The 18,209-nt window shown below is 38.9% G+C and overlaps 1 protein-coding gene and 1 non-coding gene across 6 annotated transcripts in view; one reads left to right on the top strand and one right to left on the bottom strand.

Moving 5' to 3' along the window:
• Window positions 1-18,209, top strand: part of Pias1 (protein inhibitor of activated STAT 1) — a 90,706-nt gene that overhangs the window by 10,284 nt on the left and 62,213 nt on the right. For all 5 annotated transcript variants that reach the window (XM_070043031.1, XM_070043032.1, XM_070043030.1 and 2 more), the window contains exon 2: window positions 10,755-11,199. In XM_070043031.1, coding sequence (XP_069899132.1) covers window positions 10,755-11,199 — 445 coding nt within the window. The remainder of the gene's footprint in view (window positions 1-10,754; window positions 11,200-18,209) is intronic.
• LOC138842171 (U6 spliceosomal RNA) lies at window positions 15,809-15,915 on the bottom strand. Its single transcript, XR_011376623.1, has one exon. It is a non-coding gene; the product is annotated as a U6 spliceosomal RNA (small nuclear RNA).

Genomic DNA, 18,209 nt, shown 5'->3' with positions numbered 1-18,209 from the left:
ACTTGAGCCACAGCGCCACTTCTGGCTTTTTTCTTTTTGCTTATGTGGTGCTCAGGAATCGAACCCAGGGCCTCAGGCATGCAAGACAAGTGCTCTACCACTGAGCCACCTTCCCAGCCCTGGCTGATGTTTTTATAATTGGCAGAACTACATTTTTATTTTGGAAAAGTGGTGTTTTTGAATACCAAATAACAGATACATAAAGTTAAATGGTTACTTCTTTCATATATATTTTCTCAAGGTAGTTTTTGGAGGAAAGAGGTATAGAAGTAATAAGGAAAAGATACAAAACAGTTACTGTGGAAGTTTGAATATCTTGCTGAAAAACATAGTGAGATGCCAGTGTACCTTGAGATAAACAATTGTGGATATATTGTAGCATATGCTTACCTGAGTGCTTGCATTCTTTTTTCCTGCAAAGTAAGTTGCGGTTGAATGGAGAGTTTTGCAAAGGATTTTTTTTTAAGTGGCTGACCTTGGAATCTTATTAAACTTGGACCTGAATGGGTTTGATGGAGAGAGTGATAACATTAATTAATTATAGATTTTAGGAAATTCGGTTGTTGCATTGAGACAAGGATAGGAGGTTGTAGTTAGAAAATGAGTGTTTGAATCACTGATTTTGAAGGGGTAGGATTAGGGAATGGTCTAGGAAGTTACTATGGTAGTGAGTGGAGAATAATGATGAGTTAAATTGGAGCCTGGATGACTTGAGGAAGGTGCTAAAACCTTTGATAAGTCACAGGTATATTCTAGAGTTGTATTGTACAAACTGTAGTCAATAATTGAATTTGCTTCCAAGTATAAAATATGTGCTGTATTTTGAGGCATAGAATGAAAAAAGGTTGTTTTATATTGATAATGTATTGAAGCAGTAATATTTTGGATTTACCTGGTATTGAGTAAAATTATTATTGATATTAAGATTAATTTCACTTGCTTCTTAAATTTTTTTTGAGTAGTTACAAATGTGAACTAGAGCCCTGAACATGTTAGGCAAGAATTAACTATCACCAGTTACTACCACTGTCTAATCCTTTCCTTAGTTTTTAAACTGTGTCCAGTAGAAAACTTTAAAATTATATATGTAGTTCACACTTGCAGCTTTTTATTGTTGCTTATTTTACTTCACTGGGGTTTGAACTCAGGGCCTCCAGCTTGCTAGGCAGGTGCTCTGCTTATTGCTTGAGCCATACGTCAGCTCTTGGACAGCACTTTTCTATAGATAGTAGCACCAATAAGCAGTTATGAGTGTTAGGAGGGAAGGCATCTGTAGGGTTCTATAGAACCTAGTCTGTAGAACCTTTGAGAAAGAGACTGACCAGCTAACCAACTTAACCACCAAACTGTCCTCCCTCCCTCTTTTCCTCTTTCCTTCCCTCTCATTTTTCCCTTAATAATTAGATATAATGGGTTCTGTCAAAATATGCCAGTATAAATATCCTTTGCTGTCAAAATCTGTTTGGGTCATGAATTTAGATAGTCCATACTAGTTGAGTAGTCTAGAACATTTTTAAAATACATAAGATTGCCACTGGAGGATTGGGATTGCCGCTAAATAGAACCTTTGTCTAGCATGCCTTGAGTTTCATACCTGTTACCACAAAACAGACAAACAGATTGCTAATAGAGAATCATTTCAGAAAATTGAGGAAGGTGATTGAGGTTAATCGTATACATAGCATTTTAACTGAGTGCAATAATATGGTCATGCTGACTGTATATTTAGTGATGGTAGTTCACATGTTTTAGACATGTTTTGTCATCCTCAATTCCACAGTATCCATTTTTTTTGGGGGGGGGAGAGTTGTGGGTCTTGAACTGGGCACTGCCTGGGCACTGCCCCTGAGCTCTTCAGCTCAAGGCTAACGCTTTACCACTTTGAGCCACAGTGCCACTTCTGGTTTTCCAGTAGTTAATTGGAGAGCAAAGTCTCACAGACTTTCCTGCCTGGGCGGGCTTTGAACTGCAATCCTCAGATCTCAGCCTCCTGAGTAGCTAGGATGACAGGCATAAGCCACCTGCCCCGGCCCATCTGAAAATTCTTTTATGAATTAGAAAGAAATGAGGATAGCAAACACTTAGGATAATAGAAGTTTTATAACTAACCAAGTAAATTCGTACAATGTTATATTAACTAAACATTTCTTTCTATACTTTTAATATATTAATATGATTTGAGAAGGAACTATATAGAATGTTGAATTTTCTGAACTTGTTTTACTCCAGGTTTGTATACTTATTACCACTGTGAATCTAGTTAGAAGAATGATCAATTATACTATCCTATTTACTTAAAATTGAAGGTCTTTAAAGTATCAAGCTCAGTCAAATTGCTTCTTACAATGTTCTTCCTACCATGAAACCTGGATCTTATACATGCTAGACAAGTGCATATGATGCTTTCTCCCTTCTTCAATTTAAAACAAATCTAAAATGTGAATGTCTAATTAAGGAGCATTGATAGAAGCATCATATTCATAATAAGAGTAGAAATATATCTAAAACTCTCTGAGCCATATCTGGATTATTTTTCATTGGCACCTGAGTATTACAGACTGTTGGACAATGATCAACAGTGGAAATGGGTCTCACTAGTTAAAGAAAAAGAGCCTTCAACAATATTTTAAGAATAGACTGGTATATCTTAGGTGCAAGTTGCAGAAAACTTTTGATTTATAGAGCTTTTCACAAGTGTGGGCTGCTTTAAAAGGTTGCGAACTCTTAGAAGTGTTTAGGCAGAACCTGGAAGGTTATTAATCAAGAAGTATGGTGAAACAATATATTAGATGGAAGATTGGATAGGAAAATCTTGCTTGCTGAGTGCTCTACCACTTGAGAGCCACACCTCGAGTTCTTATTTCCAAAAATGTTTTAAAATATGTATGTATAATTGTCAGTATGTTTGAAGCATTGTGTGGATTTCGAATCTGACTTTCGAGTCTGAGTTCTGTTACTTTACTGTTTTGTCACTGTACCTTACATACAGATCAGTTACTTCTGTTCTTTTTCTTCTTCTTTTCTTACATATTTTTGCTGGTACTGGGGCTGAAAGGCCTGCTTCTCTCTTGTCTTGCTTAGTGCTGGTGCCCTGCCACTTGAGCCATATCTCTAGCCTTGCATTTTGCTGGCTAATTAGAGATGGAGTCTCATAGACTTGTACTTTGAACCTTCATCTTCCAGGTCTCAACTTTCTTTTTTTTTTTTTTGTCGGTCATGGGGCTTGAACTCTGGGCCTGGGAGCTGTCCCTCAGCTCTTCAGCTCAAGGTGAACGCTCTACCCCTTGAGCTACAGCGCCACTTCCGGTTTTCTGGTGGTTTTATTGGAGATAGGAGTCTCATGGTCTCTCCTGCCCAGGCTGGCTTTGAACCGCGATCCTCAGATCTCAGCCTCCTGAGTAGCTAGGATTACAGGCGTGAGCCACCAGCGCCCGGCCCAGGTCTCAACTTTCTGAGTAGCTAAGGTTGCAAGCGTGAGCCACTAGTATCCAGATTCTTAGTCTTTCTTTTTTTTAAAACCCATCCTGTCTGTTGCTGCTTAATAACTTCCTCTAGCACTATGTTCACCACATTTTTACCTTCCCATGTTTACTTATTCCACTGCCTGCTTACCTTTCCTTCCTTCCTTCCTTCCTTCCTTCCTTCCTTCCTTCCTTCCTTCCTTCCTTCCTTCCTTCCTTCCTTCTTCTCTTCTCTTCTCTTCTCTTCTCTTCTCTTCTCTTCTCTTCTCTTCTCTTCTCTTCTCTTCTCTTCTCTTTTCTTTTCTTTTCTTTTCTTTTCTTCCAATCCTGGGGCTTGAGCTCAGAGCCTGGGCACTGTCCCTGAGCTTCTTTTGTGCTCAAGGCTAGCAATCTACCACTTGAGCCACAGTGCCATTTCTGGCTTTTTCTGTGTATGTGGTACTGAGGAACCCAGAGCTTTAGGCATTCTTTTTATGAACTCTGGGCTTGGGTGCTGTCCCTCAGCTCTTTAGCTCAAGGCAAGCACTCTACTACTTGAGCTACAGTACCACTTCCATTTTTCTGGTGGTTTATTGGGGATAGGAGTCTCACAGTCTTTCCTGACCAGGCTGGCTTTGAACCATGATCCTCAGATCTCAGCCTCCTGAGTACCTAGGGTTATAGGTGTGAGCTACCAGCACCTGGCATAGAGCTTTTTTTTTTTTTTTTTTTTTTGGTCCAGTCGTGGGGCCTGAACTCTGGGCCTGGGTGCTGTCCCTCAGCTCTTCAGCTCAAGGCTAGCGCTCTACCACTTGAGCCACAGTGCCATTTCCGGCTTTTTTCTTTTTTTTGCTTATGTGGTGCTGAGGAATCAAACCCAGGGCCTCAGGCATGCAAGGCAAGCGCTCTACGACTGAGCCACACTCCCAACCCCCAGTAAATCATTTTGAAGCTAGTCCAGGCAAGAAAGTCAGCTAGGCTCCATCTACAAAAATAATCAGCAAAAAGGAGGTGTGGCTCTGGTAGTATAGCACCTGTTTAACAAGTACCAACGCCCTGAGTTCAAATCCCAGTCTTGCCTAAATAATAAAGCATTATTGAACATGTTCAGAACAATTTTTTCCCTAAATGAAAAGCACATTTTCCTGCCTCTGCATTAGAAGTTGACTAGTACGTTAGGGTTTTAAGCTCTGAAGTTTTAAATTAAACTTTTTTTTACTATAAAAACATATCCAAATTTTAAAATATTCTGAATTAGATTTGTTATTTTTAGTATTCAAGTTACCACGATGAAGCTTTTAGAAGCACTTATCCATCTGTTTCATGAAATGTGGTAGTACATAAATGGGAATGGTGCTTAAATTATCTATCAAAAATTGAAGACATGGTATACTATTTCAACAGTGTTCAGCTTATGCTTTGCCTGAAGGAGAATGAAATCTCTATTTATGTATAATCACAATATTTTGTCACTTTATGGGAGTTCAGTGTAATCAATATGAAGGAATAGAGACCAGGAGAGGAGGAAGATGATCAGCTGGGGGGTAATGCTGCAGGTCATTTTTCCAGTTATCTTATGTTGAGACATAAATAAAAGATGAGAAATTGGATGGAAGAAGGTTGTGGAGAAATATATAACCAGCTTGATTTCTTTCTTTGAGTAGACACTGTCTAACTAGGATTTCTGGTTGAACTAGGCATTATTGACAAATTGTTCATCTACCAGCTGCTTGTTAACTATTTCTAACAGGAAGGATTTGGAATGAGCCAGAATTTAGTCCCATTGAATATGAATAAATTATCTGACCTTGAAAATAATGAATAAGATATTTTTGTTGTTACTGTAAAGACTTCAGCATATGCAGTTATAAAATCTGATTATTCCTTTGCAGTTAGAGGTAGAAGGTAAAAAAGTAAATTAAATGTGACACTTAAAAATTTCCACTTATTTATTGCCAGTCTTGGAGTGTGAACTCAGCGCCTGTGCACTGTCCCTGAGCTTCTTTTGCTCAAGGCTAGCACTCTACTACTTGAGCCATAGTGCCACTTCTGGCTTTTTCTATTTATGTTGTAGTGAGGAATTAAAACCAGGGCTTCATGCATGCTATGCAACCACTCTACCACTAAGCCACATTCCCAACCCTATTATTTTTTTGATGGTACTGGGATTTGAATTTAGGGCCTCAGACTTGCTAGACAGGTGCTCTCCTACTTCAGCCATGCCTCCTATCCTTTTTGGTTTTTTTGCCAGTCTTGGGGCTTGAACTCAGTGCCTGGGCACTGTCCCTGAGCTTTGCTCAAGACTAGCACTCTACCTGTTGAGCCACAGCACCACTTCCACTTTTCTGTTTATGTGGTCCTGAGGAGTCAAACCCAGGGCTTCATGCATGGTAGGCAAGTACTCTAAAATGAAGCCATATTCCCAGCCCCCTTTTTGATTTGATTGTTGTTGTGGTGGTGGTGGTGGTTGTGGTGGTGGTTGTTGTTGTTGTTGTATGTGCTGGTCTTAGGGTTGAACTCAGGGCCTGGCATTTCTCCAGATTATTTTACTGAAGGCTAGTGCTCTACCACTTTAGCCACAGTTCCACTTCAGGCCTTTTCTGAATAGTTTATTGGAGGAGGAAGAAAAGTCTCATGGCCTTTCCTGCAAGGGCTGGCTTTGAACCACAATGCTTAGATCTTAGCCTCCTGGGTAGCTGGGATTCTAGGTCAGAGCCACTAGTATCCAGCCCACCCCTTCCTTCCTTCCTTCCTTCCTTCCTTCCTTCCTTCCTTCCTTCCTTCCTTCCTTCCTTCCTTCCTTCCTTCCTTCCCTTTTAGTCTGGGTGGTCTGAATGGGTTTCTTGTTTAGGTGAAATGACACAGTCATCATTTTAATTGTTGAGATGGTGATCTTATAAAGGCTTTGCATGGGCTGGTCTTGAATCATGACTCTGCTGATCTCAATCTTTCAGTTAGTGGGATTACAGGTGTTAATCACCATATCTGTCCTGAAATAACTTAAATTTTTTTTTTACTGTTATTAAAAAGGTGATGTAGGGCTGGGACGGTGGCTCAGTGGCAGAGTGCTTGCCTTGCATGCATGAGGCCCTGGGTTCGATTCCTCAGCACCACATAAGCAGAAAAAGCTGGAAGTGGCTCTGTGGCTCAAGTGGTAGAGCGCTAGCCTTGAGCTGAAGAGCTGAGGGACAGCGCCCAGGCCCACGGTTCAGGCCTCACGTCCAGCAATACATACATACATACATACATACATACATACATACATACATACATACATACATAAATAAATAAATAAATAAATAAATAAATAAATAAAAAAGGTGATGTACAAAGGTTACAGTTACATAAGTCAGGTAAAGAGTTCATTTCTTTTTGGACAATGTCAACCCTGAAATAACATTTTTAAATGCCTAACTTGTCTATTTTAGAATTTATTATGGTTTATAATTGGTTATAAAGTGGTAGCAGGTAAAAATTTGTAATATAGGGTCTGCTTTATGACTGATCCTGTAAACCACTGCAGTAGAATGTAGAATGAGAGTAATTATGTTGTACAACAGATGCACCCAATTCTTACAATTTAGATAGGACCTTTAGTGTCATAGCTAATGAGATAATAAAACTGGAACTTTCTATTTAATTGCAAAAAGCACTCTGTCTGAAGGTTAATAACACTTGCATATTGTATCTATCTGTCTTAGAATATGGTCCCTGCCTTTGTGGCTGTGGTAGGGTTCACATATGTAAAAAGACGTTTATGAAGTTTTTCATACCTGGAAAAGGGGATTGAGGAGAATGTTTTCTAATAGAATGGTGAGGACTGCCCTTCTTCTCTCCCTAGTCATTACTTTCCCCTGAGAACATCTAGGGAATCATTCTAGGAAGGCCAACATCTAAATAATAGGCATATAAGAAAGAGAACAGAAAAACACTGAAGGAAGATCATTTCATTTGTCTGCTTTGTTTTTTGGTGGTATTGGGGTTTGAATTCAGTGCCTTGCACTTACTTGTTAGGCAGGCCCTAAATACACCTCCTGCCCTGATCGTTGCTCATTCTCAAGATGGGGTCTTGAGAATTTTTCTGCCTAGATTACTTTCAGCCTCTTGTGTATGTAGGAGCACAAGCATGAGTGCTACCAGCACCCTGCTTCAAGTTGTTTGTTTATAAGCAGAAATTAGCTAGCTAGCTTGCTTATTTACTGTTTGTTTGAGACAAGGTGCGGTCCCAGATGGGCTCACACTTGAGTTCTTTCTGCCTGAGCCACCCATATGCTGGGATCGTAAACATGTGCCACCATGTACAGTTGAAGATTACTTTTTTTTTAAAGGATAAAGCTGATTTTATTGGGAAAAAAATGCTAGCCCTCCATTTCCTTCTCAAGAAGCAACCTCTCACTGTTAAGTCTACATGTGAAACTTAATAGTGTGTTTCAGTTTGAGTTTCCTATCCCTTTTAAATAAAGAATGAAAAGCTTCAAAAGTATTTTGTGCGCTTTAGGACATTTTGTTGAGTTGGGAAAAGATGATATCCTATTAACTTAAAGTTAGTAACTATTACTAAATCTGATATCATCTAAGAAAGGGAATATAAGGTTGGCGGTAGAATGTGTGTGTGTATATGTCCATACATTTAGTGTTTTTTGTTTTTCTTGACAGTGCTAGAGTTTGAACTCTGGGCCTGTGCTTGCTAGCCAGTGGTTCTACTACTTGAGCCATGCCCCACTCCCTTTTACTTGAGATTTTTCATATATTAGCTCTCATTTTTACCACAACTGGCCTTAGATCATGATCTTCCTATGCCTCTCACATAGCTGGGAGGTCTGGTGTATCTGTTTGTTATGTTTGCAGTATCACTGATTTTTTGCCTGCCTTGGACTCTAAAACTGCTATCCTCCTGAGTAGCTGTGATTACAGATGTGAGTGAAGTAGCATACCTGGCTCATTTGTGGTTTTTATGAAACAAAGTCTCACCATGTAACTCAGGCTGATCTTGAATTGTCAGTTCTCTTATCTGAGTTTCCAGAGTGCTAAGGTGTTGTGGTCATGGGCCACCACACCCAGCAGAATTTGTTTTTAAAGATAACGTGGTATCTTTTCACACCTCTGTAAAGCATAAAGTTTGGGTGTTCATTTGGGTACACTGTACCACTCTTCTAATATGTCTTTTTTGTTCATTTATTTGTTGCCTAGTTGTTTGATGAGTTTCTACTATTAGGCCCTAGTCCTAGATTCTGAGAATAACATGTTGTGGGCTCAAGAGAACTTGAGTTTTGGCAAGAAATCACTTACATAAACAAGAACAGTAGGATAAATGCTAAAATAAAGATATGAACAAGCTGGATGCTGGTGACTCACACCTGTAATCCTAGCTTTACAGGAGTCTGAGATCTGAGGATCACAGTAGGAAAGTCTGTGATTCTTATTGCCAATTAATCACAGAAAAAGCTGGAAGTGGTGCTGTGGCTCTAGTGGCAGCTCACTAGCCTTGAGCAAAAGGGGCCCAGGGACAGCACCCAGGACCAGAATTCAAACTTCAAGACCAGCAAAGAAAGGGGTGGGGAGGGAGGGTGAGAAGGAGACAGTGTAAAAAGGTAGAATAGCTGGATGCTGGTGGCTCATGCCTGTAATCCTAGCTAGCTACTCAGGAGACTGAGATCTGAGGATCACAGTTTGAAGCCAACCCAGGAAGAAAAGGCCATGAGACTCACCACCAATTAAAAAGCTTGAAGTAGGTGGCTCAGTGGTAGAGCGCTTGCCTTGCATGCCTGAGGCCCTGGGTTCGATTCCTCAGCACCACATAAGCAAAAAGAAAAAAGCCGGAAGTAGTGGCGCTGTAGCTCAAGTGGTAGAACGCTAGCCTTGAGCTAAAGAGCTGAGGGACAGCGCCCAGGCCCAGAGTACAGGCCCCACGACCGGACCCAAAAAAAAAAAAAAAAAAAAGCTTGAAATGGAGGCGTGGCCCAAGTGTTAAAGCACTAAGCCTTGACCAAAAGCTCAGGGACAGGAGGGCACAGGCCAAGCCTCAGTACTGGTAACTGGCACAAAAAGTAGAAATAGTTCTTTTCCTGTCTACTGGGGAAAGGTTGACAAAAGCTGGACTTTGAGGCACTAGTATTCTCCTTTTCATGTACTTCTGTCTTATTTGTTTTCTTTGCCACCTGCACAAGCCTCAAAAGGAGGAAGAGCTGAGGAGGAAAGTCGTTACTTTGGTGTGGTGAGTTAGCAAAGACAGCTTAGCCTTTATGTATTGAAATTTGCGATGGGGTAGGAAATCAAACACTTGAGGAAATAAAGCTAATGAATGTTAAGCTAGCATCTGTCTGCCCATCCTAACCCTCCCTCCCTGTCAGTGCTGGTGAAAATCTGTAGTATTCTGTTTTACTACCTAGGTGAAGCAGGGTAAATCATTTCTTTGGTTTCCATTTTCTGCTGCCTTAAAAATGGGAAGATTGGATTAGATGGCCATTTCCTGTTGTTTGCTTCCTAGTAGTAACAGTGATCAAAAGCACTTATAAACACAGGGCTAAATGAAGTAAATAGATTTCTTTACACAGTTTCATGCATTATGGCATGTAGATTGAATTCCTGGATTTTTAGTCTAATCTTCCAAGTCAAACAAGGGTAAATAATATATGTCCATCCTTGTTTTCTACCTGGTGGTTTAGCTGGATTTGAATTCTCACTGCTGCTTAGCTATGGCATCAAGAAACTTACTTAACTTTTGTGAACTCTGGTCTCTTTATATAAAGCAGAAAGGATAATACCTTGTGGGATATACTATAATTATAACTTACATGAACATATCAAATTAAGCTGGTCAAAAAGCTATTCTTTTGAGTCTTACAAATTCCAGAGTTAATATAGAATGTAATACCTCGTAATATGATATTGTTAGCCTACCACCTACATTTAGTATTTGAGGTGAGCTGTTACGTATTATTATAATTTTTCCCAAGAAACCAGAAATGTTCTTTTGCCATTTACATAGTACATTTTCCTGGAGATACAGTAACTGCTTGTTAAAATATCTGACAATTTCACTGAAACTGTAGACTGAAGTGAGAGATGGTTCTACATGATGCATGCTTTTTCTCACATCTTTCATGATCCTGGGTGGAACTCAATGAATTTATGAACATTAGTTTTAAATTTCTTTGGTTATTTAAGAGATTAAATGAAGAGATTAAATTTGAAGTAATTAGGATTGTAAATGAGTTGCCTTGACACTAACTATAAAGAGGGATTATAATGAAATATTTTTAAATATTGTACTCTTTTTGAGACTAATGTTTTACATTTTATTTCTTCTCCAAGCAAATGGTTATGAGCCTTAGAGTTTCTGAACTCCAAGTACTGTTGGGCTACGCTGGGAGAAATAAGCACGGACGCAAACACGAACTTCTCACAAAAGCACTGCATTTGCTAAAGGCTGGCTGTAGTCCTGCTGTACAAATGAAAATTAAGGAACTCTATAGGCGGCGGTTTCCCCAGAAAATTATGACACCTGCGGACTTGTCCATCCCAAACGTACATTCAAGTCCTATGCCAGCAACTTTGTCTCCATCCACCATTCCACAACTCACTTATGATGGTCACCCTGCATCGTCACCGCTACTCCCTGCTTCTCTTCTGGGACCTAAACATGAACTGGAACTCCCACATCTTACATCAGCTCTTCACCCAGTCCATCCGGATATAAAACTTCAAAAACTACCATTTTATGACTTACTGGATGAACTGATAAAACCCACCAGTCTAGGTAAGATTATTATATAAATAAGAATATTTGGTTATTTTGTGGGTTAGAGATTTTATTTTAGATTTATAGCTTGACTCAGTTTATTATTCATAATGAAATTTATATTCAGTTCTAAGCATTACGATGATGAGAATTTTTCACTTTTACATGAAATCAAATGCATAAAAGCTGCCTTTCGGATGGGGGAAAATGGTGATAATAGTGATGCTGTTGATGCATTTCAAGAATATAGATTTTTAAAGAATAGTTTGTTAACTTAATTTTACAATAACCTTTGTAAGTTAAAAAATTAAAACCAAACAAAGTTACTACATCTCTGAATTGAGTTCCTAATTTTCAGGTGTGGATGACATCAAGAAAAAACAAAGGCTGTAAACAGATTCGATTAATGAGGATGATTTTACTTATTATAAAAGGAGATTTGAACGTTGATATGTAGTATGTAAATTACAGTTTATTTATTTATTTTGGCTAGTTATGGGGCTTGGAAATTGGAGTCTGGAGTTCCTAAACTCTTTTGCTCAAGGCTACTTCTCTACCACTTTGAGATACAGCTCCACTTCTGGTTTTCTCAATAATTTATTGGAGATAAGAGTCTCGATGTGCCTTTGAACCACAGTTCTTAGGTCTCAGCCTCTTGAATAGCAAGGATTATAGGCATAAGCCACTAGTACCCACAGGTGAGTTTTGCCAAGTGGGTATGTATGCTTTGTAGGCACACACATGACTTTATAATATAAATGTATATATATTATAATATGTAATATGTAATTTAAATATAAATATCTTTTATATTGTGTACATTAACATAGAATATTTAAAAATATAAAATATATTTTCACATCCTTTGATTAATTTGTCTAGATAATATAATTTTTTATATGTGCCAGTAACAGGACTTGAACTCAGGGCCTGTGTGCTGTCCCTGAGCTCTCTTGCTCAAAGCTAGCACTCTACCACCTGAGCATTTTGGTGGTTAATTGGAGATGAAAGTCTCATATGCCCAAACTGACTATGATCCTCAGATCTCAGTCTCCTGAGTAGGTGAGCAGTTTTACACATAATTTCTTTAATGTCACCTTTCTTTAGCAATGTAGAATGAAAGTGACCCAGTTTTGAACTGTGTTGCATTTTTTTGAAATATATTTAAAATATCAGACTTCCAAAATGTTGGTTTGTTGTTATAAGTCAGTGGTTGGCAAACTGAAAAGCTACCTCTAGCCTTTGGCCTCTTTTTATGTAGCTCTGAGCTTTAAGAACTTTTTTTTTTTTTTAATTCCTGAAGAGTTCATAACAAAAGGAATATATAATAGGGAAAACCTAAAATATTTACTTTCTGGCTGTTATAGAAAAAGTTTGTCAATTTCTATTTTGTGCCATTAAAAATTTCAGTTTGGGGCTGGGGAGGTGGCTCAATGATAGAGTGCTTGCCTCACATGTATGAGGCCACGGGTTCAATTCCTCAGTACCACATAAACAGAAAAGGCTGTAAGTGTCACTGTGGCTCTTAACGTTGCGGGGAAGAGCTGAGGGACAACACCCAGGCTCAGCGTTAAAGCCCCATGACCGACCAAAAAAAAAAAAAAAATCAGTTTGGAAGATTGGTGAGTGTTAAACATATTGTGAGACATTGTAGAACATTTTTGAAAATTTGAGCTGGGCACTGGTAGCTCATGCCTGTAATCCTAACACTAAGGAGACTGAGTTCTGAGGATTTTGGTTCAAAGCCAGATCATGATGGCAGGAGAGTCCATGAGACTCTTACCTCCAGTTAACCACCAGAAAACTTTGAGCTGTGGCTCAGAGTGGTAGAGTGCCAGCCTTGAGCAAAAGAGCGTAAGGTCTTTAAAAAGACCTGGGGTTCAAGCCCCATGATCAACCAAAAAAAAAAAAGAAAAAGAAAAGTTCTGTCTTTGAATAAGGTTTAATATATTTAGCAAAACTTACCAGAATAAATAAAGCTGTCGGAATCATTTTCCAACATTTACATTGTTTGAATTGCAAGTGTTTTTGTTTGTTTGTCTGTTTGTTTTCTGCTTATGTGGTGCTGAGAAATTGAACCCAGGGCCTCATTCATGCAAGGCAAGCAGTCTACCACTGAGCCACCTTCCCAGCCCCTGAATTGCAAGTTTTAAAATAAGAAGATACTTATTAAGAACTAACCTAATACTTAATTTACAAAATGAATTTGCTGAAGTCTCTTTTTGGTTAGTAGTCTGTGTGTATATGTAAACAAATGTTTTTTTCACAAAGAGGATCTTTTGTACATAATACTGTATGAAAATCCTTGATTTTTTTTTTTGTTTGTTTGGTTTTGGTTTTTTGCCAGTCCTAGGGCTTGAGCACTGGGCCTAGGCACTGTCCTTGAGCTTCTTTTGCTCAAGGCTAGCACTCTACCACTTGAGCCGCAGTGCTGCTTTTGGCTTTTTCTGAGTAGTTTATTGGAGATAAAAGAGTCTCATGGACTTTCCTACCCAGGCTGGCTTCGAACTGCATTCCTCAGATCTCAGCCTCCTGAATAGCTAGGATTGGAGGTGTGAGCCACCAGAATCTGGCTTACACAATTTACCTTATTTATTTATTTATTTATTTTTTTGTCTGGTCATGGGGCCTGAACTCTGGGCTTGGGTGCTGTCCCTCAGCTCTTCAGCTGAAGGCTAGCGCTCTACCACTTGAGCCATAGTGCCACTTCCGGCTTTTTTCTTTTTGCTTATGTGATGCTGAGGAATCGAACCCAGGGCCTCATTCATGCAAGGCAAGCACTCTACCACTGAGCCACCTTCCCAGCCCCAAGAAACATTCTTTACTTATGTAACTGTAACCCTTCTGTACATCACATTTATAATAACAATAAAAAAATTAGGGGTTGGGAAGGTGGTTCAGTGGTAGAGCGTTTGCCTTGTATGCCTGAGGCCCTGGGTTCGATTCCTCAGCATCACATAAGCAAAAAGAAAAAAGCCGGAAGTGGCACTATGGCTCAAGTGGTAGAGCGCTAGCCTTCAGCTGAAGAGCTGAGGGACAGCACCCAAGCCCAGAGTTCAGGCCCCATGACCGGACCAAAAAAGAAAAAAAAAAAAAAGAAAAAAAAGAATATGATTCTTTTTGGATAATGTCACCCCTTCCCTCTTTCTCTCCCAGGTTTTTCCCCCATCCTCACACACAAATTGTATAGTTCATTTTGAACTTAGTGTCTAATGAATACCACTGCTGCATTTGTTTACCCTTTTTTTTCATTTGTTTACCCTTTGTCCGTCCATTTTTGTGCCTCCCCTTACACTTCCAAAGACTCAAAAAAAAAAAAAAAAAGAAAATGAAAACAACAGCAAAGAAAAAACCTCTTTGTTTCCATTTCCTGATGATTTGCCTTTTATTTTTTCTCTTAATGTAAAATCTTTTATTGTCTGTCTGATATATATGTGTGTGTGTATGTATACACATATGTATGTATACATGCACACACATACATATCTTTCATTTTAAATCCTGTAACTATATGAATTATGTGTATGCATGGAATTAAAGTAAAAGTAATTAAAGTAAGGCAAACATTTTGACTATGCATAGAAAGATCTTACCAGAAAATAATTTGTGGAATTTTATTGACTCAGAAAATGTTTGTTTCAGGGGAATGCTCAGTGAATCTGGGAAGTATTTACTGAAGAAAGATTCAGAGTAATCTCCAGGGTTTATTAAAATGAGCACATTTTTAAGGTTCCGTGTTCATAGATTCTTTAATGTTATTAAAAGATTATTTCTGTGCTTGTGAATTTACTTTCCTGGATTATTATTTTTGCCAATAGATAATCGAAGCAAACAATGTTTTCTGAAAAATGAGGTCACTTTCATCTTTCTCTTTGTTTCTACACATATAAAATCAAGGTTTATTGAAATTAGTTTTGACATATATCTGCTTTATGATCAGAACTGTCACTTGAGTTTGGAATGGTAGGTAGATTTGATTCCCCCCCCCCACACTTTTATTTTTACTATAAATACTAGTCTTAAGTCACTTTAAAATGTTCAGAGGCTGGGTGTGTTGGTACATGCTATAAAAACATTCAGCTTACATTTGAACTTTTTTGTTTTTGAGATAAGGTTTTACTGTTTTACCTAAGCAGTTCTAGAACTCAAGATCCTCCTGTACCCTAGAACTCTAGAACTCAAGTACCCTACTCTGGGGACTGGATTACAGGCATGCACCCACCATGCCTAGCATGAATGCTTTCCTGTATTGTTGTATTTCCAAGTAAAGTTGAAGCAATAGGCCTGATAAGTCATATTTGCTTAAATTATTCTTATGTATTCTTTTTTTAATATATATTTTATTGTAAAGATACCGTACAGAGGGGTTACAGTCACATGAGTAAGGTAATGAGTACATTTCCTATCAAGCATTGTTACCCCCTCCTTTGTGTTTCCCCTACCATCCCTTCCCTCCCTACCTCCCCAACTACTCCCCCCCCCACAAAGTTGTAAAGTTTGTTTTCAACGTAGTGTCTTGTACATCTCATTGTTACAATGGGTCAACCTGTATCTATCCATTTCAGCATTTTGTTATTTCCCTTCCCCTTTCCAAATTAGAAAAACGTATATACAAGATGTAGGGCACAAAAATATGGACCGCTTCACAAATTTGCTTGTCATCCTTGCACAGGGGCCATGCTAATCTTCTCTGTATCATTCCAATTTTAGTATATGTGCTGCCGAAGCGAGCTCTCTTATGTATTTCTTATTTGGGAGAGAGCAGTAATGAGGATTGAACCTTGGAGCTTTGTACTTGGTAGGGAAGTTCTCTACCATTTCAGCTGTGTGCCCAGTCTTACTTGCTTTTAGTTTCGTTTTTCTGATTGGCTCTCATTTTGCCTGGGCTGGCCTCAGACCCTGATTTTTCTGCTTCTGCTTTCCAAGTAGCTAATATTACAGGCATGCCCTTTCATGCCTGGAGTTTTTGCTTATATCTTTTGTGTCCTTTTTAGCAGTACTGGGGTTTGAACTTTGTTTCATACTTTCTAAACAGGAGTTCTTCTTCCATCCTTTTTTTTGGGGGGGGGGTCCGGTCATGGGGCCTGAACTCTGGGCCTGGGCGCTGTCCCTCAGCTCTTCAGCTCAAGGCTAGCGCTCTACCACTTGAGCCACAGCACCATTTCCGGCTTTTTCCTTTTTGCTTATGTGGTGCTGAGGAATCAAACCCAGGGCCTCTGGCATGCAAGGCAAGCGCTCTACCACTGAGCTACCTTCCCAGCCCCCTTCCATCTTTTTTTTAAAGGGACTTTTTTTTTTGGTTGGTCATGGGGTTGAACTCTGGGCCTGAATGCTGTCCCTCAGCTCTTCAGCTCAAGGCACTCTACCACTTGAGCCACAGCACCACTTCCAGTTTTCTGATGGTTAATTGGAGATAAGAGTGTCACAGACTTTCCTGCCTGGGCTGGCTTTGAACTTCAATCATCAGATCTCAGCCTCTAAGTAGCTAGGGTTACAGGCTCTAAAGGGACTTTTTGCTGGTAATTATTTTAGTATAAATAAGGAGAAATTAATTTTTGTTAAAAAAAAGGAAAGTATTTCCAGGCAGGAAATGAGAGTAAAAGACTACAAATTTTTATTATTTACTTATTGGGTAGATACTAAGACTTGAACTCAGGGCTTACACTTGGCTTTCTTGCTTACAGCTGGCGCTCTACCACTGTGTCCCACCTCTGAGTTCATGCCAGTCTTTTAGTTGAGAATTAGATGTGAAGATGATCTTTCTCTCTTTTTGGTCCTACTACATTCTAGGATTGGAAATTACTTGGATGCTACAGACTGAAGAATCATAAATATTGGGACACATCTAAGTATCAACACTGGATGTCATTCTTCAATTTGTGTTTAAACAAGTCATTTATGTTTTATCCTTCTCTTTTTTAGGCTTTGCAGAGTGGTTTCTATTCAAATTCTATGTTTATGAAACAATCTTCCATTAAATATCAAGAACATTTGAGCTTGGTTATAAGCAGTTTTTATTTGATGTGAGGAGGTATATCAATACATGCTAGAGATGACCAGCAAGCCAGGTGTGCTGGGTTATTGTCTCAGTACTTTTTAAGACTAAGTTGCCCCACCCTTTTATTTTACAATAAGTATTGAATCTGGGGCCTTGTGCATTCCAGTCAAGCACTCTGCCACCAGCTTTGTAGAGTTTTGCAGCCTTAGGCTTGGAAAAATATATGAATAAGTTATATAACAAGTTTTGAATTTGTGAACTTGGGTTTTACTTTAGGGAAAAATAAAAGCAACAAATGCTTCAATACTTCTATCTAATTAAAATGATCCATCTTGTTTTGGTTTGTGTAGTGCTGGTATGATTTCTCCTAATTTTATTTTGTCTTTGTTTTTGCCAGTCCTGGGGCTTAAGCTCAGGGCCTGGGTACTGTCCCTGAGCTTCTTTTTTGTTCAAGGCTAGCACTCTCCCACTTGAGCCACAATACCACTTCTGGCCTTTTCTGTTTATATAATACTAAGGAATCGAACACAGGGCTTCATGTGTGCTAGGCAGGCACTCTAACCACTAAGCCACATTCCCAGCCTCTCCTAATTTTAAAAACATTAGTTTCTGGTGTTTTTTTGTTTTTCCAAGAGCTCTTCTGGCATTGAATTATATTTCTTTTTAATTTTTTGATAATTGAGTTTTTCTTCTTCCACATGTTAATTAAAAACCAGTACCTGGAGATCAAGTGGTGTAAATTCAAGAAAACAGGCTCTGATAAGTACTGGAAAGGGCATGCACAGACCTTAGGATCACTCTGATATTAGAAAAGTTTATCATTGGACAGCTCTGGACAAGCTATGTTCTACTAAACTTGAATTCGGGGAGATCAAAAGCACTAATTTTTCTGTAATCGAGGTTTTTTTCCTCCAGGTACATTATTTCTTATTGAGACAGCACTGATTTTTGATCTTCAAAACAAATCTAAGATTTACCTTCTAAAGCTTACAGTCATTCGTAGATAGTATTCTGTCTTTTTTTTTTTGGT

The sequence above is a fragment of the Dipodomys merriami genome, unplaced genomic scaffold (genome assembly GCF_024711535.1).
Source record: "Dipodomys merriami isolate MVZ:Mamm:240054 unplaced genomic scaffold, mDipMer1.0.p SCAF_33, whole genome shotgun sequence".
Classification (NCBI taxonomy): domain Eukaryota; kingdom Metazoa; phylum Chordata; class Mammalia; order Rodentia; family Heteromyidae; genus Dipodomys; species Dipodomys merriami.
Note: the sequence above shows the minus strand (reverse complement) of the source record. Positions and strands in the feature narration are given on the sequence as shown.